The following is a 25757-nucleotide window of genomic DNA, read 5'->3' on the forward strand; positions in this document are numbered from 1 at the left end:
GAGATGGAAGTTCAAACATGCAACATGAGTTTTATGATATATTTCCATCGTTTGGCAATCTTAAAAGACAATTCACAGTGCTGTACACGTATGGGCCGTAAAAGGGTGCCAGAAAAACCACAAACAAAAAGTAACTACACTTTTCCTCTATGATAAATACATGATGTATGACAGCTCCATTCTAAATCTGGTGTAACATTTCTCTACAATCCAGATTTGGATTGGAGCGTATTGCTTTTAAAAAGCACTATAGGACTTTCCATAACCCTGTGGTTCGAGAAGTCTAATAGATTTCCCTTTCAGATGGTCAGATATTTTCAAAAGAAGTACACTTCAACGAGGATGAGGAGAAATTGCATTCCATTTTCCATACAATTTGAAACCAATTCTGTGATACGAAACTGTGATCCTCTTTGCCCTGCCTTGTAGAATTAGCACACCTTCTATGCATCAAATCAGTCTTCGGTGTCCTAGTGTTACTCTCAAAACAAAGAGAAACTCTTTCGGTGCCTCGAATGGTGGGAGCGGCGTGCTTGTTCAATGGATGCTCTGGGAGTGGGTCCAGCACTGTCAACAGGATCAGGCTGGGCATCTGTGGATCGTGGGATAAGCTTGCACCCAATTTTCCTGGCAACCAAACGAGGGGAACTAAGAGAGCTATGTGATTTGGTCACTTTCTTCATCTCCTGTTTTATTTTATTAAATTCTTCTTCAAGTTCCCCAACTCTAGACCTCATACTTTCCATATCTCCCTTTAAAACCTGGTTCTCTCGCACAACTGTTATCCACCCATCTCTCTGCACAATCTGGCCTGCCATTTCACTAGGAACGGTCATTGGACCAGCAGGGGCACTTTCAGTGTCCAAGACATTTAGACAGCCAGCAAGAGCAGTTCTCAATTGCATCTGCTCAAAGAACAAGACTTGAAGAACCACTCTAAGCGGTAACCTTGCATTCTGGGAAGCATGGGCACAGGCATCAATGGAGAGCTTCTGGTAGTCAATGATGTTGCAAAGTTCTTCCTTCTCCTTCTCTGATAGCCAAGGGTGTGCCTGCAAAATGCCACAAGTAATCAGAAACCTTCTAAACTAAGAAGGTTGTATTTCAGAAGCAAATCCAATAATTTCAAACCTTGAAGTATATATCTAGTGCTCTGTAAAGCCCATCATGCAATGGCCTTGAAGATTCCGGAAGGGCCTCTGCAAGAAAGCGTATCTTTCTAGGTTTCAAATTTACATCAGAAGCAACCTCTGCGATGTAGTTATCTATCAGTTTTGCAACCTTTCTTAGTGGTTCAGATGCCGGAGATGTTTCTGGGTCCAATGATGGTGGAGAAAATGATGTAATCCTTGATTCTGAAGACATGAAATGATGAATGATCCTTTCTACGCAGTCAACATCATACAAAGTATCAGAATCTGAATACACAGGAATAAGAAGACTATCTAGGGTCGCCACTTCCAGTTGCATCCCTATTCTCCTCTCTAAAGAGTCCTTGCACATTTGACTGACACCCAGTATCAGTGCCACTCGAAGAAGTCCCAATAAAAAACAGCAAAAGGATTTCCCCTTCTTCTCTGGGAGAAGTTTCTCAATGGTTTCTATCAAAACCTTTTGATCAACAACAGCAGGTGTCAAGCTAAAACTGGCAACTGTTCTAGTTTTCCCACTTTGTCCACTCTTCCACCTGCCCAGGCCCGGTAAGTACTTCCTGCCATAATACATAATTGCACCCACAAGAATTTCAGGTCTTATGCCTCTGGTTTCCATTGTATTTATCAATCTTTCAAACAAACCTACACTAAGGTATGAGATGTCCTCAAACCACCAGTCAGATTCTGCGCTTCGGATTCTTGCCCCGGTGTTTATACCATTCCACAGGATGCTACCACCAGGGCTCTGTAAGCTACCATACATCATCATGGGCCATCCAAACAAACTAGGATCTGTGCATACCATCATGGATAGAGCACTCAAACATTTTCTTATAATCTGGAGCTTTTCAGCCCTTGCAATAACAGGATCAGAACTTTGAAGAGCCAATATACAGTCTTTCCAGTTGTGAAGTACATTCTTGTGGAAGAAGTTCTCAGACTTGGAAAGCAAATTATCTTCTCCAAACTCATCCATCATTTGAAGATAGTCTGCTGCACAATACACCATTACTATGTTTCTAGGTGTCAATTCCATCCGTAAGCCATAGCAAAACTTTACTGCAATCAAGAAAGTGTCTAGACCACCAGGGAATTCCTCTAATACTGTGACGAGTGCCTTTTCAGAGGATTCTTCACATATTCGTGCTATCTTCCCACATTTTGATACCAGTGGAAACTGGACAATAAGATGTTATCAATATTTCCAAAATCCAATTTCACTAATACCATCAGCTCCCCATCAAGGAAGTCTTTGCACAAATAAGTAATACAGTACAATTTGATCAAGTCAAGCATAGAAGGCACCAGATGATTTGGTAAGATATTAAAATTCATACCAGGTGCGGTGAAAAATGCTATGTCATTTTTTTTTCTCAAAAAAAAATCACACCAGATGTTTAAAAAGATGTAAACTAAACCTTCAAGTTTCTTGTGCCACAATAGGCACTCTGTTCACAGGTTAAATTATTAGCTAGCAGATTTTTGCATCCCGCAGCAATATAAATGGTTTTGGGTTTTTTTATGAAAGGTATTTTGTTTCCTGGATGAAAAGCATATTGGAGTAAGGTCTCAAGGAAAATGATGATCCCACTAAAAGCAAGTGATTTACAATATCCAGTAATATCCCAAAACTGAACTACACTCCTGAGCACCACCACTATAAACCATGCCAAACACTCTAATCGTGATCGGCATCAAACATATTTAGGTCAAAAATTCAACCAGGAAAAGGGTATAAACTATCCACAATTTTACATAAACCATAGATAAAGAATTCAAAAATATTAAAAGGCAGGTACACAAAACAACAAAAGGACGATGAATCAGTGACTGGAGCTCTCAACCCCTTCAAGTAGGTGAATATCAACCTACCTTATGAAGATGAAACTTTATACCATCCACAACAACAGTGATATCACTTGGCAACCCTGCATTGCAGAACCTGCAAAACCCACCAAGAAATCATATTATCAGTCAATCACACACACAATCAATTTTTAAAAACAAATTCCTTTTTTCTTCAAAAGCCCGTGAATTACAATAGAAGGCATGATTTTAACAAAGGAAAAGAACTCATAATTCAAATTTCAATACATAATTCCGGAAACTACACACAATCACAGCTTTAAAACAAACCCAATGACAAATAAACTCAAACCGAACACACCCAATACAGAAAACTGTCAAAAATCCCAAGAAAATAAATTTAAAATATGGGTTTGAGAGATTAAAAGAGATATGGTGAAGAAACATACCAGTCATTACCCTCTTTGTGAAAACCAGTAACTTTCCCTGCAGGGGCCATAGCCGAGCTAAGAGAGAAACAAAACCCCTTCTCTTTTTCTTCGCTGTTTTTCCTTCTCAAACAAGCAAAATCCTCAATTGGATACAAAAGAAAAGGAATTTAAGGCAAATAAGCACAGTAACAGAAACATGCTTAATGACTTCACCTTCACGGTGTTAAAAAGGGAAAGAGAAAGAGAAAGACATGGCAAAAACACAAGGGGAGAGAGGGCGAGTCAAGAGAGGTCTTAACTTAAGGGTGTCAAATGTGGTCGTGTGGGCAACAATAGAAACTGTGGGCCTCTTTACAGCTAAGAAAAACACATACAAGTGTAAGTTTTAAGTGTTTTGAGGTGCGTGTTAGTGTGTTCTAAATGTGAAGAATTTTGCATGCCAAGTTAACAAGAAAACCACTAACAGCAGGGACCATGTAATAGAAGAAGAAAAAAAAAAGTGTGTTCTTAATTATTACGGGTTCCATGTATCAGCGTATCAATCTGAGTTATAATTTAAAAAATTCTAGAAAGATGTTTTTTAAGAACAATATTCTTAGTGTAAAAGAAAAAAAAAAACAGAGAGAATATGGTGGCATGGAAAAGGAATGCACAGATCACGACGTGGTTGGTATAAAGAGGGGGGAGGTGAAAACGAAAACCTTTTGTAATGGAAAATGCTTTGTGTGAGATTTGATGCGGGCAAAGGAGAGAAAACAAAGCACGAGATTCTTGGAGTTAATGGCAGGCTACCATGGTATTTCAGAGGAACAGGAAGGACAAGCGTCATGATAAGAGGGCCAAATTGTGGTTAAAAAAATGATGGTTTGTCTCGCTTTTTTCCGAACATCTTGCCCGCCATCATCATTCAAAACGCGTGCGTTTTGGACATGTCTTGGATTTGGTACCATAATTATTAAACTTGGTTAGTCTTAACGATCGAACTTTGCGTTTCAGACATGTCTTTGGTACCATAATTATTAAACTTGGTTAGTCTTAAAGATTGAACTTGTTTAACGTGTGGTGGTGGTCATTATTTTTTAAATTTTATTTCTATATTAATATATCAAAATAATTTTAAAAAAAAAATCCTTACACCACAAAAACAAACAAAACCTGATATAATCTATCAAGTTTGATAGTTCAACACTAAGAAATTGTATTTTAAAAAAACAAAATAATATTATTTTAATATAAAAAAATTAATTCAATTTCACCTAATAACTTCATAGTTCACACCCTTTTTCACGTCAAACTCTAGGTCAGGACCATATTATTTTTCTCTAGGGTGTTTTGGTTTTTTTTTGTTTTTAGCGAGATTGAATCTGGGTGTTTATTTAAATGTTCGTGTTGGGTTTTTATGGAGAGTACATGTGATTTTATTCTTCTGTTTTTTTATCATGGGAAGTACTTAATTTAAAAGCCTGATCATTTGATACACATGATATTTTTATTTGATGGTGAAGAGAGTGGGAATAAATTCTTCTTCCTTGATTTATTTTTTCTAACTTATGTATGAGTGATTCAATCATAGAGACCAATTGATTCGTTGTGGCTTGAGTTACACAATTAGAGACATCTCTTTCTTGTTTTAAAAATGAATCCCATTTCTTTGTGGTATTCGAACACGATATATTTATCTTCATTCCAGCCTTTCTTTAACATGTATTTAAAAGTATAATAATGATGGTTTTTTAAAGTATTTTTATTTAAAAATATATGAAAATAATATTTTATTATTATTATTTAAAAAATATTTTTGATATTAGCAAATCAAAATAATTTGAAAACATTAAAAAAATATTAATTTAAAATAAAATAATTTTTTTCAAAAATATTTTTAAAATATAAAAACAAATATACTATAATGGAAAATGATGGTGCTATTATTACAACCTTGATCTTTTTGTTATGTTCATGATGTTCATGATTAATTCTTGACTTAATAATATCTACCTCTACAATCAAGGATTTAAAGCTCATTAGCATTAATTGATATACAAAGTGGGTAGGTCAAATATAAATTGCCATCGCATGAACGTTACAAAATTGGATGTCGATTCTCAAATTCCAAGTACTTGGACAGAGTCTCATAATAAATTTTGTTTATGTGGGTATTTTTTTAAAAGATATTGTCATGTTCAAGTCTCATGATAAATTTTGTTTTGTTTTTAAGAAAGTGCTTTTCAAGGAGATATATTGTATTTGAAGCATGTATGAGCTCTAAGATGTGTTCTAGCCGAAGGCTTCGATGGCACACAATCCATGTTGTCGCGCATGATGACGCTGATGATGTTGGTCCAAATTTGATATATGGCTGGCTTTTAAAAAACATGTTTTAAACCTATCCGGAACAGATGATCTGTACGGTCGGTGGATGACATGTATTGTGCTCTGGAAAGGAAGGAGGCGAGGAGAGCAAGCAAGCTGAAGAGGTATGTATCATTTGTAAACTACTGTTGCAGTGGTTATGCTATTATTGTTAGCCAGCCTGTCCAAAACGCTGGAGAGCAGAAGGAAGCTTTTTATATAAATGGAAGCGCATAATTATAGATCCAAAACTCACCACCCTCCAGGCATGTGTACAAGCAAGGCACCTAATTCTGTTGTTTCAATCATGCCTTCCTCTTACGGTGCTGGGCCCTGAACAACACTATGGCTTCATGTAGAAAATGGGTCAACGGTTTTGTGGGAGTTATTCTGTTTTTACTCTCTGTTCAAACTCTGCACGCTGCAACCAGATATTTGTCGCCCAAGTTGTTGAATATTTAGTTTACTAAACAAATATGTTAAATTAGCTTCTTTAAACAATGTGAGAAATATACATCACGATCTGGAAAATTATTTTTTGGATTAAAAATATTGATCTTGTCGATTGAAAACTTATTTCATAATCATCCAGGTAGCTAAAAACCTAACCAGATCGATCAATAAATGATATGATTTGATTCAATTAAAAACCAGCTCCCTTCCTTCCAATTTCCTCTCTTCACGCATCACGCCCCAAAAAATTAGGCTACCAAAACACAAAGGAGCCCAAAACCATATACTCGCAGACAAGAAAACATAACTTCAGCCCGCGTTAGTAGGCTTAAGACTCAGGATGCACGAGCATCAAGCTTTTCGAGAGTGCATTTGGCTGCATTTGAAAAATATTTTTAAAAATACTTAAATTTTTTTATTTTAAATTAATATATTTTCAAATTATTTTAATATTCTCATCTTAAAAATAATTTTTAAAAAATAAAAAAAATCTGAATAAAAAACTCACACACGAGACTCAAGCTCAAACAGGTCTAGATTTTGAGAAGAGAGGAAGGTGAGAAAAGGGCTAACAAGATTGGAATTAATAAATAATAATTTGAAGGAAAAAAGCGTAAGAGGGTAAACAAATTAATACAACACTTTGCTGCAGAAACAGAATGGAGGCACGGACATGCAAAACCTCTAAAAAGAAATAGAACAAGCTTGTATAACGCCCCCTTTATGTGGCAACCCACGGCTCCAAGTGACAAATTACAGTGAGACAGATGTACTTGCTGATCAGAATCTAATATATTCTCGAGGTTTAACGTTCAGAACACGTTCCTGAGCTACAGTAGGCCACTGACCACCGACACCAGGAAAAACAAAAATTGTAGCGTATTGGGAATCAACAATTATGATATACTTACGATTTCCTTGAAAAGAATAGAAACGCCTGCTAATTACCAGCCCGTCCAAGAATACATCTTTTCTCTTAGTCTGGTTTATTTCTTCAGCTGGTTGTGGGTTTTGAGATGACCTTCTTGACTGCCTCGGCATACGTCTTGTGTTGATAGGTGAGGGTTGAATCGAGCAAGTCCCACAGAGATGTCTTGGGGTTCCAACCTGATGTCAAATGTCACAATGGGCTTAAATGTCAGGAGCTAGAGAGAGTAAAATTGCAAGTGTAGCTCAAGAAACAAGGCAATACCAAGTTGTTTATTGATTATGGTCATGTCTGGAATTCTCTTGTCACTATCGTCATATCCTTCACCGTAGAACTCTTTGGAGCTGACATCAACTGTGGGTTCCTCCAGTGCAGGTTCACCACTTACATTTGCGTAGACCTGTTACAAGAAAAGTAAGCGCATCAATTTCAGGAGGCAGAGAAGAAGGTATCACTGTAGTCATTAACATAAACGAAAATACAAGAACAACTCCTCACCGCTGTCATCATTTCAGCAAGCTGCCTAACAGTGACTTCATTGTTAGGGTTGCCAACATTAAAAATATGACCGTTGGCCCTGTCAGGATTTTCCTATATAAAAATCACACCATTAGGTATCCTTTTTTCAAAAAAAAAAAAAAGAGTGGGGGAGAAAGAGGATATAAGTATCACGTACAATCATCAAGAGGACCGCCTCTATGGCATCCTTGATATAAACAAAAGTTCTCTGGGATTCACCACCATCAACAAGCTTGAGTTGCTCACGACGAAGAAGAGCCTGAGACCAAGCAAAAATGGGACATCACAATCAAAGAACACAAAAATATAAAATAATGAGATTAAAATCCATGGTGTGAAAAGTAGACTAACATTGCTGAAGCATGCCAGAACCCTGGGAACACCCTCACTTGGGCCATCAATGCCGGGTATGAAATCCATTCTGGGTCCAATCCAGTTGAAGGGCCTCACAATGGTGAACTCAAGCCCATTCTCTGCACCCTCAGCTGCCACCATTAAGAAAGGAAGTCAGAAAAAAGTGTTCCAAGTAACTCAAAATTGCAAGATCATAGGACAAGATTGATTACCATAAATCAACCTCTCAATCAACTGCTTTGCACATGCATAGGACCACCTCTGCTTCTCGATAGAACCGAAAATGCAGGGAGAGGTATCTTCTTTAAGGACATAGTAGGCAGGATCCTATCACAACACATCGAACAGAATTACTGGCCTCCTTTCTAACTATAAACATATGATGAAAACTAAATAACAGAACAAATCAAAATCAAAAGCAATTCCAAAACATAACTTTTGTAACTCCCAATTCAAACAAGAACACCAATAACAGACAAGCTATGATCCAACTGCGCAATTTTATCAGTTTCTAAACTTTACCTCTAATCGAGCCAAATCAAAATAGAAAATACCAGTGACCTACACTCTCTTATAAACGTTTTACATGACCGAACTAATTACCCAGAAAATTTTGTGATCGCACCTTTTGTCAAAGAACTATTTCAACCCAGAAGCGTAGACTAAGTAGGATAAGCCCCAAAAATAGTTTTACGTTACTCTCTAACACATCTCTTCGACTAAAAGTCTGAAACTCTAATTTTTTTACCTTAATGACTTTCATTAAGCTAAGTATGTGCACTAAACTATCGTAAAAATATCGAAAAAGACCCAACCTCTCTACATGTAAATGCAAGCACATCAAGTGCAGCTTAAATCACGAATCTAAAATTACAAACAGATCAAGACCCTTCAAAATCACAGTACCCGAAAAATGCTCCTTCGCTAACATACATCAAGAAAGCAAAGAAAACACGAATCTTACCTGACGAAGAGGACTATCTTTAGGAAGAAAACTACCAATAGTTTTTCCATACACTTCACAGGTCGAGAAGTGAATCAAACGCTTCCCATTCTCTGAACAGTACTTCACCTAATATAATTCCAAAAAAAAAAACTCAATCAACATCAAACCACACATCAACTTCAACAAGATAAATAGAGACCGCATCTTTATCAATTTCAACGATAATAACAAAACCAACGCAAACATTACCACGGGCAGCGCGTCAATAAAGTTGCTATAAATCGTATCCAAAGGACGCGTATTATAATCCGCTGGAGTACAGATCGCCGCAAGGTTTATCGTCTGCATCACACATTAACACCAAAACACACAAATTAACACAATGATTAGCGCTTGATTATAGATTAACAACTTGAAAATAAGTTACAGCAATTACCAGATCTGACATCTTAATTAGGCCTTCGAGGCGAGAATCGTGCTTGATATTGATACGGTGAAACTGGATCCGGCCAGCCCATTCGAGACTATCCGGTTCGAGAAGGTGCTTGATCTTGTCACTGTAAACATCAAGAGCTAGGATCTTGTGTGGAGTTTCCTGCAAGATCTTCTCACAGAGGTGGGACCCGATGAAACCACCGGCACCGATCATCAATATTGTTAGCGGATTTATCGGTTTTCCATCAAGATTAATCCTCACCGTTGATGCTGCCATTGCTAGGAATCACAGAGGGAGGGAGGGAATTAAGTGTTTTCTGAGGAGAAAATGGAAAGAGATGAGAGTGTTTTGGAAGGAGAAAAGTGTAGGGAGTGGTTTATATTAGTAGGGAGACGATGTAAATGTGTGATAAATTGATTGATTTTGTGGGTCTATTTTTACGCGCGGGTGTGGATGAGGTAAGTACTCGCTGTGGATGAGTGATACGTGTTGGGGCTCGTGATACGCGGTGGAATAGTGTGTGTTTTACTGTTTGAGTTGCTTATTTGGGAAATAACCTCCTGTTTTGGCGCTTGTGTTTGCAACAGAAATCCAATTTCCACCTTTCTTTCTTTCCTTCTTTTTTTTTTTTTTGTTAATTTCTTCCATGATTGAAAAATATAAGCCAGATCAGAAAGCGGTTGTTATTTTTTAAACGACGAGATTAACTTCTCTTGAGTTCATTGAGTAATAGCAAGGGAAATTTAAGTAATTGGATAATTTTTTAAAAGAAATAAAATAAAGTAACATTGTTTTTAAAATATAAATAAAAAATATGATCGTATCATTCAAGACATGAATTAACCCTTAAAATAACTTAATTTGAGTTTAGTTAATTAAAATAAATAAGCTAATCCGTGAATTTATGACATAAAATCCAAGTTATTCAAATAATCTAGAGATGAAATTATGGTTAAAACGAGTTGTAGTTTATTCGATGACCAACCATACAATGGATAAACATGTAAGGCACGGTTTGTCTTTATATTTTATATTTTATTTTGGTGTATTCTAAAAAATGTATTTGAATTGAAATGATATCAAAATTAAAGGTTTTTAGTATTATTTTATAATTTTGATATGTTGATATTAAAAATAAAATAAAATTAAAAAATATGTTATTTTTAATATATTTTTAAATAAAAAAATACTATATACTACAATGTTAAACACTCCAAATATTATCTCGTGGTAACCATTGCTATTAACCGAGGGTGTAGCAAATATTCCATTCATAGCAGCCTCAAATCATTATGTTTATTATTTCTATTAATTAGGAAATTTATTTTTAAAAAATTGACATAGACTCTATAGGGAGTGGTCATTTCGTTGTATGAATAGACAAATATAATTGTCACAACGAAATGATTATTTTTCCCACTTTTCCTGGGTGAAAAAAATTGGAGCCCTGATTATAAGGGTCATTTGGTATTTTTCTAATAAGCTCATTGGTCATTGGAACTATTTAAGGGCATTTAATTTTTTTAAAATTGTTTACAAGGTGAGATTACGCTTTTATACCGTAAATCAACAAAACTTTTTCCCTTGTACGGTTAGACATGTCATTTGAGAGGAAGTGCATATTTGTCCCTTTTTCTCGTGATTTTTCAATTCCAATCCCTATATATTTTATTGTTTGTTTTCATAATTGACTCATTTGTAATAATTTTTTATGTTTTTAATTCAGTTCTTGGATTGCAATTTATCATGTATTATTTTTATTTGTCTTATTATTAAAGTTTTATTAGTTTTTAATTTTATATTTCAGTCAAAGTTTATATTATTTTGTTTCTTTCAATCTAACCCTCGTTATTTTGATTTTTTTTTCATTTTGTTAAGATTTTTTTTAAATTTAACCTCAATAATATTTTTTTATGCCCTCTAATTTATTTTTCTTTTAATTATAGTTTTTTTATATAATTGGTTTTTTTTTTATGGTTCATCCTTCTACGTCTAATTTATTCAGGATTGAGCTTCAGTCAAACTTATGACACAATCAAAAGTTTAAGAGTTAATATGGCAAGGGATTCCTTTTCTCCTTGTTTTCTTTTATGATCCACTTACTCTATATTATTTTTTGATTATTTTCAGTTATTTTTTTTATCAGTTTATCCCATTCTTATAGCTTATATCACAGGTTTTATGAATTCTTTATGGAAAAAAGGTTTTTTTAAAAATGTTTTGTTTTGTGTTTAATATTTGTATATATATGTGTATGTACACACGCGCACACATATAGTTTTTAGATATAATACTTCTAATATGTCAGGCCTTGAATAATATTTTTTCTTTTTATTTACTCACTTAGTTTTATATGTGTTTCCATGCCTATTATATTTTATTTATTTCAATAAACAAATTAAATGGACATAAATAGATAAATATCTTATTTTGTGACATCAAATATTTTGATCTAAACATATTTCTTAATTTTTCTAGTCTGTATTTTATTTACTTTCAATAAATTTTATTTATTTATATAAATAATTATAATTTATCTAGTTATATATCTAAAAAATCCTTTTTTTATATACTTTAAAAAACCATACGAGAATAGCCTGAGAAGCGAGTAAAATTGCTGTTGCCAGGTCATGTGAGTGGCTTGTTCCCAATGAGCTGTCTGTCTCTATTATGCCCACGTGGTTTTTTTTTTTTTTTGTTTATCAGCAGCTACCACAACTCCCACCCGCGCTTTCCTCGCGTTCTACCACGCTCCAATCCCTATGAAAGTTTATTATTTACATTTCTTTTTTAGGATCCTGTTCCTTTCCCTGTCTCGAGGAAATGGTAAATCATTCCCTCGCTCGTTTTTATTAGAACTAGCCTTATCTTGGAGGCTGATTCATATTGAGTACACAGATGACATGGTGAAATAAATTTGATTTTATTGAATTTTTAGTGATTCAATTAACTTAATTTAATCTTATCATCATTTAAATAATTAATTTAAATTGACTCAGTAATCTAAAATTTAATATAGATGATCATATCAATGGTGATAACTGATAAGCTTGTTATTGTTGTTGCTTGCACTCTCGCTTTTTTAAGATCTTGTTTGTTTTGTAATTATTGGTGGGAAGAAAAAAATAAAATACTCGTTCAAGTTGCTCATACGACGGTGGCAGAACTAGAAAATCTAGAATGCGGATGTCATCATGGAATAGCATCGGGGTATGTATTTTTAAAATAATTCCAGGATGGCTATAGCGAATAATAGGAAATTCCTTAGGTGTATATTTTCTTACTCAAAAAGTCTTGAATTCGGTAAATTTGTAACATCTCAAAATTCCCAGGACTCAAAAAAATATCATCAAGTTTTGGGACTTTGGGGTGCCATGGTCCCTAACGCCACCACATTTTCCTTGCAATAAAAGTATTTTTAGATTAGTTTATGCGTCAACTAATACTAGTTTATCTCTCCAGTACAAACATTTTAAAAGGAGAAAATTATTATGTAGCTTTAGTGGGAAAATATTTATTGAGTATGTGCATTTCTAAACACATTATTATTAGCGCTGCATTATGAGAACATCAACTATGCGTCACTGTGACTATCCAAGCTTTTTGTCGAGGGCTAGTTATAATGAAACAATATTTTGTTAAATATGTTTAATAGTGTGGTAGCAATTATTTTTTAAATAATTTTTTGTGTTAAAATATATATTAATAATTTTTTTATTTTTAAAAAATTATTTTTAACATAAACACATCTAAATAATTCAAAAACATACAAATCATAATAAATTTTACAATCCATGATGTGGTCATAGACATTTGGTGAACATATCTTTTAAATCACTAAGCTATCTTATTGGATTTTAAACTATAACTAAGAGCTTTTGTGTTTTCGCATTTTTTTAAGACTAATATTTTTGTTTTTTTTAAATTTGTTTTATATTCTAGTATTAAGAATATATATAATTTTAAAAATATCATATCAATATATTTATAAACAAAAATTATTTTTAAAAATAATAATTATCAAAATACAGTACAAATCGAGCTCAACCTTCTCTGCAAGTTGTCTTTAATTTATTAGCGGCTGCCATCCACTAGCCACGTGAAAATAAACAACGGAAAGTGACAGTGACAGATTGATAAATAATTACTGCCTCTCATTGTATTACCAGCATAGTTTTAAGACCCGGCCCGGTGGTCGACCCGGTCCAAGGCCCGGGTTCCGGGTTTTGACCGGGTCACCGGATCTCGGCCGGGTCGCCGGGTCGGTCGGGTAAAAAAAAATTTTAATTTTTTTTTAAAAAAAATCAAAACGACGTCATTTTAGCAAAAAAAAAAAACAAAAAAAAAATAAAAGTCAACGGGTTTGGGGTTGGATGTTGACCGGGTCTTGCCGGGTCCCGGGTCGACCCACCGGGTCGACCGGGTCTGGCCGGGTCAATTCCCAAACGGGTTTTGGCCTTCACCCGGACCGGTCCCATGCCCGGGTCGGCCGGGTCCCGGGTCGACCCGCCGGGCCGGTCCGGGTTTTAAAACTATGGTGGTTCTTTGCTTGTGATGATGCAATTATTTTTATAAAAAAAAAATTTAGTAATTTTTGTTCTCTCAGATTTAAATTGGTTTTTTTAATGTTTTTAAAATTATTTTAACTCACTAATACAAAAAAATAAAATAATATATCATTTTAATATATTTTAAAATAAAAAAATACTGTTAAAAATAACCATTTAAAACCCCGCAAACGAGTGATCCGTCCGTTACACCGAGAAATGGTCCGGTGGAATTGACGGAGATGCAACGGCGAGGTGAATTTGATATTTCATTCACGTGTAGACAAAACAAAACCATCAATCAATAAAAATAAGCTTCGACAAAGGAAGGTGACGTGTCGGAGACAGATTGAAGTGAGGTGATGAAAACGAACATGGCTATTGAGCATGCCAGTGGTGCGCGATCGCATTTATAATATTAATTGATTGATTTTTTTTTTTTTTTGACTATGATTGATATTGATTTTTAGGTCAATTTATGCAGGTTAATTTATACATATCTATTAATTTTATAAATTTTAAAAATTAATATAAATCTTCAATAATTCTAAAATTTATAGGATTTAAATTAATAAATTTTTAAAAAATAAATTTAAAATTTAATTAATTAAATTATATCTTCATTAATTAATTGATTTTTGTTCTGCTTTGAGTTATTACACGATACGAGCATAAGCATTACACTTCCATGTTTGTGTAAGATTATCAACATTGTTTTGTCCTGTCTGGTACATTTAAAATATTTTATACCACTCAAACAAAATTAAGTTGAAGACATATAATGATTTTTTAAGATATATTCTCAATATAAATTTCATATTTTCAAAACTTTTTTCAGCCATGAGCGTAATTATCATCTCATAAAAAATCCCAACCTCCACTGCCATTTGTGCAGCAACATCAATCACTAGGCATTAAAATGGACTACATAACAAATACCCTTTTTAAATTATTCTGCTCAAAATTCAACTATCCCCGTTCAAAATGAAGAAGAAAAAGCCAACTCAACATAGCATTGCTTGTATCCAGGGACCCAATTATTCCCGTAGTTCGTGATCTGTCCCATCATTTAAAAAAAACAAAAATAGAAAGACTCACGTCACTCACCGTCTAAAATCTCCACGAGGAAAAATAAAATAAATTATAGTTTTCTTTCATCCACAACCATTTTATAAATACATGAAAAGCACGTCCCTACTACTGCTACGAACATGTTTGCAATTGGAAATTATAGTGGAGATTGCTATTTAAAACATTTATTTATTTATTTTAAGCTTAATTATGTTAAAACAATTCAAGAATATTAAAACATTTAAAAAATATATATAAAATAAAATACATGTTTAGTCCACACAATCAAAACATAAATAATAATCACTGGACTTAAATTTTATTAGCATATTAATTTGCGTTTCACAATAAATTAATAATATATTTTTTTTAAATACAAAAATATATGAGTTGACTTAAAAGCACGAAATATATTTACATCTTCATTATTTTCAAATAAAAATATTTTTCATAATAGTATTATGAATAGCGCATAGCAAAACATTACTCAATACATCAGCAATTAATTTCCTTGCCTATTCAAGAATATTAAAACATTTAAAACAAAAATATAAAATAAAATACATGTTTAGTCCACACAATCAAAACATAAATAATAATCACCGGACTTAAATTTTATTAGCATATTAATTTGCGTTTCACAATAAATTAATAATATATTTTTTTTAAATACAAAAATATATGAATTGACTTAAAAGCACGAAATATATTTACATCTTCATTATTTTCAAATAAAAATATTTTTCATAATAGTATTATGAATAGCGCATAGCAAAACATTACTCAATATATCAGCAATTAATTTCCTTGCCTATTTTTTTTTTTCATTTTGAGATATTTCTACTTTTATTTTTGTTCCTCTTTATTTTTTTATTTTTTTTTCTATTTATTTATCCTATATTTTAAAGAGAAAATAAATTAATGAGATTTTTTTTATATTATATAAAAGTTTTTTTTTTTTTCATTTGAGGTTGAGTTGAATTTTCTTATTAAAATATGTTTATATTTTCTTTTCATAAATGATTTGAAAAATATTGGATTTTTTTTATTTACTTTAAATAATTATTTTTTGATATTTTATATTATTTTGGGTAATAAGATAATGATAAGGGGTTTAGCTGCACAACCCAATTTAAAAAAAAAAAAAATTTAAAATAACAGATTTTACTGATAGCAGTACTGCATCATTGATAGATCTGGCAGGACTCAACGATATCGAATTTTGCTGGACAACAAGACTGAACGCTATTGAAAATTTTGGAAGCCAATGACTTTTGGCACAAAAAATAAAAAAAATAATGCTATCTAGTACTAAACGCAGCAAAAACAATGCTCCCTGTAAAAGCTAGAATGACGTTCAGAGTCCAAACAATCTATGAATACGGTGATGTTGTTTACAGTGCCTTGAGTAAATCTGCAGTGTTTTTACCACGCTAATTTGTACCGGGTCTCACGTGCAATGGCCCCCACTGAATTTTGCACCGACACGAAAATGTAGCGAAGCTAAGACCACGCGGTGTTTCTAGCCCGTGTTCATGTATTCCGATCAAAATGTGCTCCTTGCAAGTCATTAGCTGGATTGAGTAGGAACCTGCTAGAGGACTGCATGGCAATGGCCTTTGCTTGTTTGATATTCTCTCTCTCTCTCCCCCCCCCCTTCTCTGGGTCCCCCACCCCCTGATTGGCCCATGATGGGCTTTACAGGAAAATACCTGATCCATTACTGGCAAAATCTATCGGGCTGGGCCCACCTAATTCCTACTGCTAGATCCTGCATGGAGAGATTACAGGTATTTTCAGTTTTTGTAGCGGGAGTCATTTTTATGTGGGTGAGGGAGTGAGACCCTGAGAGTACTTGGTAAGTTATTTTTTTCCAATTTAGTTTGTTTTGGAATTTTTTTTAGAGATTTTAGAAGTCCCAGATAGAGTTCCACGAAGGAAGAGATGGTGGTTATGAACCGGGGGGGATGCACACTTAAATAAAGGAATCTTCTGCAATTAATTATAATCAATAATTATTTTAGGGAATTTGTTATACCAACCAATAAGGTAATATAACTTGTTGCATTCATGCGTATACCAATATTTTAAAATAAACAAAAAAAGAAAGAAGAGAGACAAAAAGAGAGGCTATTATATAGTAGCGTGCTCAAGACTCACTGATACTCAAATTAGAGGTCTCAAGCAATTAAGAGTTTTTACTCTTCTTAAATAAATAGCGGAAGGCCCATTGCAATTTCTATGGTTACTTGAAAACAATATAATTATAAAATATAATTCCTTCAAGTTACATACTTTTATTTATTATATTATAATAATAATTGTAATGTCTTGAAGTAAGTGCCCGTTTGGGCAAACTTCTCCTTGTACCTTTCTTTGGTGAAGCGGCTGAAGCCCCATCAAAAAAACGTTAAAAGCAGAGCATTAAAACGATGCTTTTACATGATAAAAAAACAGAAACAGAAACGTGCCCAAACAGGGTCTAATTATACCAAAAACCCCCAAGCACTTCAAGAGACTGATGGCAAAGTTATGCAAAAACAAGTTTAAACAAGCCAAGATCCAGAAAATATATATATTTTTAATTCATTAGAAGATTTTTTGGAGGGACCCAGGGAGGAAGATGGCCCTTCAGCAGCTCAAAATTATCACTCCCTCCTTTCCTGAACTGGAGCCGGGCTGTCCCTTGACTAATTTGTTTACACATCCCTTCTCAACGAGGGCCAGCATTATGCAGATGAACGACGAAGAAAAAAACGTATTACTGTCCTTTTCATCGCCTTAAAAGTTGAAACAATATTCTTCACCTGGTCATGAAATTATGATGAAAATTGAGTGGAAGAAAGAAAAGGAAGCACCTTGGGAGAATGGAGTATGGCCTAAAGGTGACGAAGCCAATGGATATATATAGATATGTCAAATCTTAGCCTTTTCCACCATGCCCCTCTGTTTACTCAGATATTACTATTTTTTAAAAATGATTTTTAATATTATTTTAAAATTATTTTTTTTAGATGACTGTATTTACAAGTTGCTTAGCACGGACAAAAATACTGTTTTGTCTACCATCATAAGCATGGGTGGATCCATATGCAAAACTAATTAAGAGCAATTATCTCAATTAAACATACGCTTCAATGGAGGTTTATTAATGTGCATTAATTAACTATAGCCTCACAAAGGAATAATTTCTTTTTGAACGTAACAAGTTTGGACATGGATGCTTGCTTTCAATCCAATTACGAATGAATTTAGTTTTCAAATCATGAATTAAAGCCGATAAGATTTTTATTTTTATTTTTAATCATAAACTGCAATTGGCATTCTGTGTTAATTGAGTTCGAAATAAATAAATAAATTATAAGCACAATTCCAGGCACTTAAACTAAGGTATCAGAGCTGGAAGGGTTTGCTTGGTGGGGTTTGTAGATTCGGTCACGGAAATCAATTGGTGGCAGAGTTTGATTCGAGGGAAACCGAGAGAAAATGTGGCAATTTCTGATGGATAATATTTAAGCAGGAAAGTTAATGGAACAGTAAGATGCGAGGATAAAGAAGAAGAAAATGCAGTTAATTTTGTCTTCACATAATGATAAAAAGAGAAGGGGCATGCAATCCACCATGGATGAAACCCGTCCTTTCGAGCACATGGACGATGGAAAAAGAAAAAAAAGAGCCGTTCAAGGCTCTATCAGATATTATTTCTCTGGACAATATCAGCAGCAAGAACGCAGATGAGAGTACAAAAGAATAACATCATTTCACACCATACCTATAATCAATCATGTCTCATCTCCTTGAACATTGTGCCTTTACACCAGCCAACATTTATTCATACACGAATATCTGTACTCTTATGTGCTCTCCTCTTCTATTGCAATAATCAGGTCCACAAGCCAACTCTTGAATAGTGACATTCTGGGTTTCTGCGTTTTTCGTACTGTGTGCTTTTCCCAATGATTGAGGCTCCAAATTGTTGTAGCCTTTGGACTCTCCCTTTCTCTCTCAATAGTAAGCAAGTGACATCTCTCTCCATCTCTCAAACCTAACACTACCCTTCTCGACTTACCATTTCAGACAAAACAATAGGAAGAGGAGTAAAAGACAGCCAAAGGAATGGAGGTGTATAGACTCTTGTTGTTGGCTAATTGGGTACATGTGCACTACTTGGTGGCTTCTCTTAGTCTTGTTTCACTGTTCGCCAGTCACATTGCCTGGCTTTCACGTCCCTGAATCACCTGGTATAAGACTTAAACATGAAGGCTTGACAGCCCTCCATCCAGTTGTTTTGGTGCCTGGCATCGTCACTGGAGGGCTAGAGCTGTGGGAGGGCAAGCCTTGTGCAGAAGGTCTTTTTCGAAAGCGACTCTGGGGTGGCAGCTTCACTGAGGTATTCAAAAGGTTCGTATTGTAATTGAGAATCGCATTTTGTTTCATTTCCATGTCTTAATTTTGATTAAATTTGTGAGTTTATCGTGTAATTCGTGTTGGTTTAAACACCTATTTCTCAACGCATAACCAAATTTGGTTCATTTTGTTAAACCCTCCTCAGCATTGTTGAAATACATTTTCCTGGGTCAATTTGGGTTTCAACTGGATTGAAATTGTGAACTTAAGTGGAACAGTATCAAAAGTTTTAGACCACCGAGTAGGCTGAATCATCTGTTTTATGACAGGGAGATTACCTTGACATAGTTGAATTACATTATATTTTTTGCTCCATTTAATCATAGAGTTAAATTATCGTTGTTGAGAGTTTTGGACCACTGTGTTCAGTTGGAGCTGTCTTTGCTTTATGAGATTGTTCTTGCTAGTTTGAACCACTCATTTGCTCCTCTAATCCGGTGACTAGATTACTTAATTAATATGTGAACTTTGTTGGAATTTTTAGGCCACTGTGTTTGTTGGAGCATCTGTCTTTGCACAATGAGACTGGCCTTGACCCGCCGGGAATTCGAATACGTGCAGTGCCAGGGCTGGTTGCAGCTGACTATTTTGCTCCAGGGTACTTTGTTTGGGCTGTTCTCATTGAGAGTTTGGCAAAAATTGGTTATGAAGGGAAAAATATGCACATGGCAGCTTATGATTGGAGACTTTCTTTCCAAAATACAGAGGTATAGTGGTTCTTCCTCTGCCTTTTGTTATTCACTCAAAGCAGCAGTTCATCAGTCTAACACATACTCCCAGGTTTCCCAAGTAATTCCGTTGACGCAGCAGTATTAATCATGGATTAAAAATGTTGAAAGTATTGAGCTATGTAACACAGATGAAGTTCTTGCTTTCAAATTAACTCCGAACTGGAGCAATGCGGAAAAATGATTCAAAGAAGCTATAAATTTTCTCCGATGTGAATTTTTTTAGTAGTAAATTGTCATAATTCTTATGTTAGAATCCTCGAAAAAACTTTTTTGCTATAGAATCTAACATGAACTTTTGTTTTGCATGCATGCTTGTGTGTCTTGTGACTTCCCTTGTTTCCTATGTGTCTGGTTGTTCCAAAATCCTTTTGATGTATCAATCTTCACTCTCTAGTCATGTTCTTATTCCTGATCAGCATTTTTGTTTAAGATAAATTTGAATTGAGTCTCCATTAATACATTTCTAATCGGGGATGAGCAGATTCGGGAACAGACACTTAGTAGATTGAGGAGTCAAATAGAGCTCATGAATATAACAAATGGCTATAAGAAAGTGGTAATGGTGCCCCATTCCATGGGGGTTATATATTTCCTTCACTTCCTTAAATGGGTTGAAGCACCTCCTCCGATGGGAGGCGGCGGTGGTCCAGGTTGGTGTGCAAAGCACATAAAGGCAATCATGAATATCGGCCCAGTATTTCTTGGTGTTCCGAAGACAATCAGTAATCTGCTCTCTGCTGAAGCCAAAGACGTGGCATCTACCAGGTTAGTATTTGCAATCTGCCTCATCATTAGTTGGCATTTAGATACAATTTGTCCAGTAGACAATGCACTTGATGATTCATTTCGGAGGCGGTTACAGTACTACAATCTGTTCAATAGGCAACTAACCTGATGATCCATTTTGGAGTCAGTTCTGTAGTTTTTGTTTTAAAAAATTAAAAATAAAACAAAAATTTAAGGAAATAACTAATAATAAAGTTCCCAATATTGTAGATTTTTAAGACAAAAAATGTATTTATTTGGAATGCTTTTATGTGGACATCGCAGAGCTATGGATCCTGGCGTTTTGGATTCTGAGATTCTTGGACTTCAGACCTTGGAGCATGTCATGCGGGTGACTCGAACATGGGATTCAATGGCGTCATTGTTACCTAAAGGAGGAGAGACCATCTGGGGTAATTTGGATTGGTCCCCCGAAGAAGGGCATGCCTGTGATTTTTCAAAGAAAAGATACTCGCGAGCTTCTGCCGGAGAAAAGGATACGAATGGCAGCGATGTGAAGATCGATGATGTACTGAGAGCTGCCGCTGGAGCCAGTGGTGCTGAAATTGGAGGTGACAAGGTGTATTCTGATATCTTCAGAATGTCCGAGAGAATAAATCTCCGACAGTGATCATGTTGCGTTATTGACACTACCAAAGCTTACAATAACAAAGAGTTTGCCGCCAGGCTCAGAGAGAGAACTAACAATAAAATGGAGTTGCAGCCTCGAGGCCTGTCGACTCAACAGTGGTTAGCACCATCACATAGTTTAAGGACTGTAGAGTTTTAGTGAATCCTGGATTAAGGAGAGAAGTGCTCTGGAGGTGAAGAAAGGGCACATAAGAAACTGGAAGCATTATCTTCAGCAATCCTGCAGGAGTTTCCTGTTGGGCTGTTCTGGTCATTAGACCGTCGAGGTTTGGACAAACTGGGCTTTGCATTTTTGTTTTTGTTTTCCTTCTCAATGTTGCAATTGTCCAAGTTTCTGTAATCAAATAAGAGTTCAAAAGAACCGGAGGCATACCAGAAGTTTAGGTCATGCGCGATTGCAGAAAGGGGACAAGATTAAAGTTTTAAATATTCCATAATAAAATTTTAAATTAAAGTTTCCATGCGGTAACCTTGTTTAAAAAGATTTTATGTTAGCTGTCTTTCTTATATGATTTTCATCTACTCGGTTGGTATAGAAAACTAAACTAAATAAATAAAAATAAAAACACCCGAGAAATATTTTCTTAAACTAAAAAAAAATAAAAAATAATTAAAAAAAGAAATAATTTTCCTTAAAAATCTCATGAAAAAAAATTTATCTATTCTTCTCGACAGGGTGAAAGTACAGGAAATGTACTGGTGGGATTCGAGGTTGCATCCTCTCATATGGATGAGTTTAAGGCATTGGCAGATAGTCAGGGGTACGATTACAAATTTGCAACTGCAGACAAAAAAATTGAGGCGACGACCATGTATTTTTATGAGCTTCTTGATTCCAAGCAAACCAAACAAATGAATCATCCTTTGCAGGCCTGCAGACTGCATTTACACTTGCATGTCAGGGTTCTGGCTGCAGATGATACATATTACATGAATAGGATCATAAATTTAGGGAGCATTAAAAGAATTGACAATATATTGCTGGGTCTTGCGACTATCTATTGTCATGTCTAGAGATTAATTCAGAAAATGATTCTGAGATTGATGGGTTTTACTGTGTATTGTATAAATGCATTTTAAGAACAACTACATAGTTTTGTCGAGTAAAGAAAAGAAGAGCAAAAATTACCACCCAGTTTACATACATTTTCATTATCTTAACCCTCAGGAACAATTTGTAATGTCTGACCAGGCTGAGCAAAGCCTGATCATCCACCTCACATGGCAAAATAAGAAGCACTAAGCTCATATCTCTCTTTTTCTAATGTCCCTAAAGTGGATTAGGAAATGGGGAACATCAAGTAGCTAGCAGGAGGCAAGAGTGTTCTGAGTTAGGGTTTTGACACCCACCAAATCTTACATGGTATTGAAGATTGAAGCCCAAAGGAACAAGAAACCACAGCAACCAATATTTTTGCCCATAAGAGAAGTAACCCTGCAACGAAAGGACAACACTGTCCTTATCAGAACAATCTCAACGAACAGCACAAAGGGCAATCTTGGCTTTTCAGTGGTCCTCGGTATAGAAGAGTGTCCATGAATGATATTACAGCAGGTCATCACCATCCAAGTAATTCTGATAGCGATAGGAGAGCTGCCACAGAAGTAAATAAGGGCACACAATACAAAGACCAGAAAAAACTGATGAGGGTTGCAGCTATTAATGTCTAAATGCAAGTGCCCTAGATTTCTTTTTAAAGTTAATTATGTCCATGAGAGGGTATCTTAGAAGCTAGGACAGCTAAAACCATGCCTCATTAAGACACGCCATTTAGTTATAGTTGGAACTACTGCTATTTTTTTTTTCCTCTTGCACTGATATAGTACTCCAGCTTTGAATTGTCAATGGAACTCTACTGAGTAGACTGCCTTTTTTTTCTTGTCTTCAATGATATATGGTTGAAAAGACATGGTTAAAAACATAAAATAAATATGTTTCAATATAGTTTCTTATTGAATTCCTGTATTTTCAATTTCAAAATATGAGGCACAAGACTCTATTGTTTCTGTCTTTTCTGTTCTAGTAGAATAAACAAATGCTACCTGGATAGTTCTGAAATGGGACAAAGGGCATGTTTATCATTTCACTCAAAAACAACTAAATTCCTTTCCTTAACATAGTTGGTAGCTTGAATGAGAGGTGAAAATATAGACAAAAAAAAAATAAATTAAATAAATAAAAAATACAAGTAACAGAAGTGACACTTGATCATAAAAAGCTGTCACATTTCAGATTTCACATATAATGAAAAACATTTATATAGCAGATGTTGGTATCACTGATCTTGATAAAGATCAAGTTTGACTTTTCATACATACAAAGTTGCCTTCCACTATAAATTTCACCTGTAGAGCGTCCTTAAGTCCCCAGTTTGCCACATACCTATCTCCTTACTCCCCCATTTCCACAGCTTAAAATAGTTGAAAACTATGGGCTTTGCAAATTCTCTCTGTTCTTTCTTTCTTCTTCTTCTAGCTCTAGTAATCTATGAGGTCAATGCACAGCCTCTGGTCCCTGCAATGTTCATATTTGGGGATTCAGTTGTTGATGCAGGCAACAACAATCACCTCTACACCATTATAAAAGCAAATTTCCCTCCTTATGGTAGAGACTTTGTCCATCATAAACCAACTGGCAGATTCTGCAATGGAAAACTTGCTTCAGACTTAACTGGTACACTTCATTTCCAAACCCCATCATGGATTCAGTCTCGTTTTTCAGTCTACTAATTTGTTTTTCTGGGTTTATTGTATCTTTTGGTAAACAGCTGAGAACCTAGGTTTCACTTCTTACCCACCAGCCTATCTTAGCAAAAAAGCCAGAGGCAAGAACCTCCTGATCGGTGCCAACTTTGCCTCCGCTGCTTCTGGTTACTATGAAACTACTGCAAAGCTTTATGTAATTTCATTAAGACCCCAAACTCTTAGCATCTCTGTGTCCTCTCATATGTCTCTAGACAATTGAGTAATGTGTTTTGTGTTTTCTGGTGTAGCATGCAATCCCATTGAGTCAGCAATTGGGGAACTACAAGGAATACCAGAATAAGATAGTTGGAATTGCAGGGAAATCCAATGCTTCATCAATCATATCCGGTGCAATCTATCTTATTAGTGCTGGTAGCAGTGATTTTGTTCAAAACTATTACATTAACCCTCTTCTCTACAAGGTCTACACTCCTGAACAGTTCTCAGATCTTCTCATACAATCCTATACAAGTTTCATCGAGGTCTCTCCTATCCTAAACACACAGTACTTGTGTCGTCCTTCACTAGTTTTAGACTAATGTAATTTTGAGTGCTGCTAAAATCAAATCATGTGCAGGATTTATACAAGCTGGGAGCGAGAAAAATTGGAGTGACATCACTGCCACCACTTGGATGCTTGCCAGCAACTGTCACAATATTTGGGTCTGATAGCAATGAATGTGTGGCCAAGTTGAACAAAGTTGCAGTTTCCTTCAACAACAAGCTCAATTCCACATCCCAAAGCCTGGTAAACAAGCTTTCAGGCCTCAATTTGCTTGTTTTCGACATCTATCAACCTCTTTACGACCTTGTCACAAAGCCTGCTGACTTTGGTAAGCACAAAATTATTTATTATTGGCTTGGCTCTGCCCAAATCTTGTAACTGATTAAAAAATAACTAGAGGGATACAGGATTTGTAGAGGCAAGAAAGGCTTGCTGCGGAACAGGATTGGTAGAAACATCAATATTGTGCAATGGAGAGTCTCCAGGAACATGTGCAAATGCGTCTGAGTATGTATTTTGGGACGGTTTTCATCCATCGGAGGCTGCAAACAAGATCTTAGCAGACGATTTGCTTACCAGTGGCATTTCTCTCATATTTTAATAAAATGCTTAAAATTGACTACATTAATAATTGAATTTGTCTAAATGGGATTGCTTAATTAATCTTTGTTTGAGAGTATGGCTGTGTGCATTTGGTGTTGGAATGTGCTCGGTAGACATCATGGTTTGAATTTAGCATGTCGAAGGTTTTCAATTTTTACATTAAATTGCTCGATGCAGCTTAAGTTGATGCAATGTTGTTTACATGTAATCCTTTGTGTATGAATAAAACATAATACTACGTCCATTTATTTTGTCTTCAAGTTTTTCTTCCTATTATTTTGTTCGTATAAAAATTCACATTTATTACATAAATATATGCATTAACCCTTCCACCATTTTTCTTTTTTTCAATATAA

General features: G+C 35.0%; 4 protein-coding genes across 4 annotated transcripts; 2 read left to right on the plus strand and 2 right to left on the minus strand.

The window, feature by feature from the left end:
• Positions 1-6: 6 nt before the first annotated feature.
• LOC118045530 (BTB/POZ domain-containing protein At3g44820) lies at positions 7-4128 on the minus strand. The gene is made up of 4 exons (XM_035054191.2): positions 3410-4128; positions 3027-3096; positions 1132-2331; positions 7-1052 (listed from the first exon to the last, which is right to left on the minus strand). The coding sequence occupies exons 1-4, from the start codon at positions 3457-3459 to the stop codon at positions 483-485; spliced, it is 1890 nt and encodes a 629-aa protein (XP_034910082.1). The 5' UTR covers positions 3460-4128; the 3' UTR covers positions 7-482.
• A 2642-nt stretch (positions 4129-6770) lies between these two features.
• LOC118045531 (UDP-D-apiose/UDP-D-xylose synthase 2) lies at positions 6771-9749 on the minus strand. The gene is made up of 9 exons (XM_035054192.2): positions 9377-9749; positions 9190-9282; positions 8959-9066; positions 8207-8321; positions 7992-8125; positions 7798-7899; positions 7620-7712; positions 7386-7521; positions 6771-7300 (listed from the first exon to the last, which is right to left on the minus strand). Exons 1-9 carry the CDS (start codon positions 9650-9652, stop codon positions 7188-7190), a joined length of 1170 nt encoding a protein of 389 aa, XP_034910083.1. The 5' UTR covers positions 9653-9749; the 3' UTR covers positions 6771-7187.
• An 8647-nt stretch (positions 9750-18396) lies between these two features.
• Positions 18397-22017, plus strand: LOC118045532 (putative phospholipid:diacylglycerol acyltransferase 2). Its single transcript, XM_035054193.2, has 4 exons — positions 18397-19395; positions 19886-20108; positions 20614-20897; positions 21183-22017. Exons 1-4 carry the CDS (start codon positions 19151-19153, stop codon positions 21526-21528), a joined length of 1098 nt encoding a protein of 365 aa, XP_034910084.1. The 5' UTR covers positions 18397-19150; the 3' UTR covers positions 21529-22017.
• Positions 22018-23896: 1879 nt separating this feature from the next.
• LOC118045533 (GDSL esterase/lipase At5g22810) lies at positions 23897-25661 on the plus strand. The gene is made up of 5 exons (XM_035054194.2): positions 23897-24222; positions 24317-24447; positions 24542-24775; positions 24871-25126; positions 25206-25661. The coding sequence occupies exons 1-5, from the start codon at positions 23979-23981 to the stop codon at positions 25397-25399; spliced, it is 1059 nt and encodes a 352-aa protein (XP_034910085.1). The 5' UTR covers positions 23897-23978; the 3' UTR covers positions 25400-25661.
• Positions 25662-25757: the final 96 nt, after the last annotated feature.

This window comes from Populus alba, chromosome 9, assembly GCF_005239225.2.
Source record: "Populus alba chromosome 9, ASM523922v2, whole genome shotgun sequence".
NCBI lineage: Eukaryota > Viridiplantae > Streptophyta > Magnoliopsida > Malpighiales > Salicaceae > Populus > Populus alba.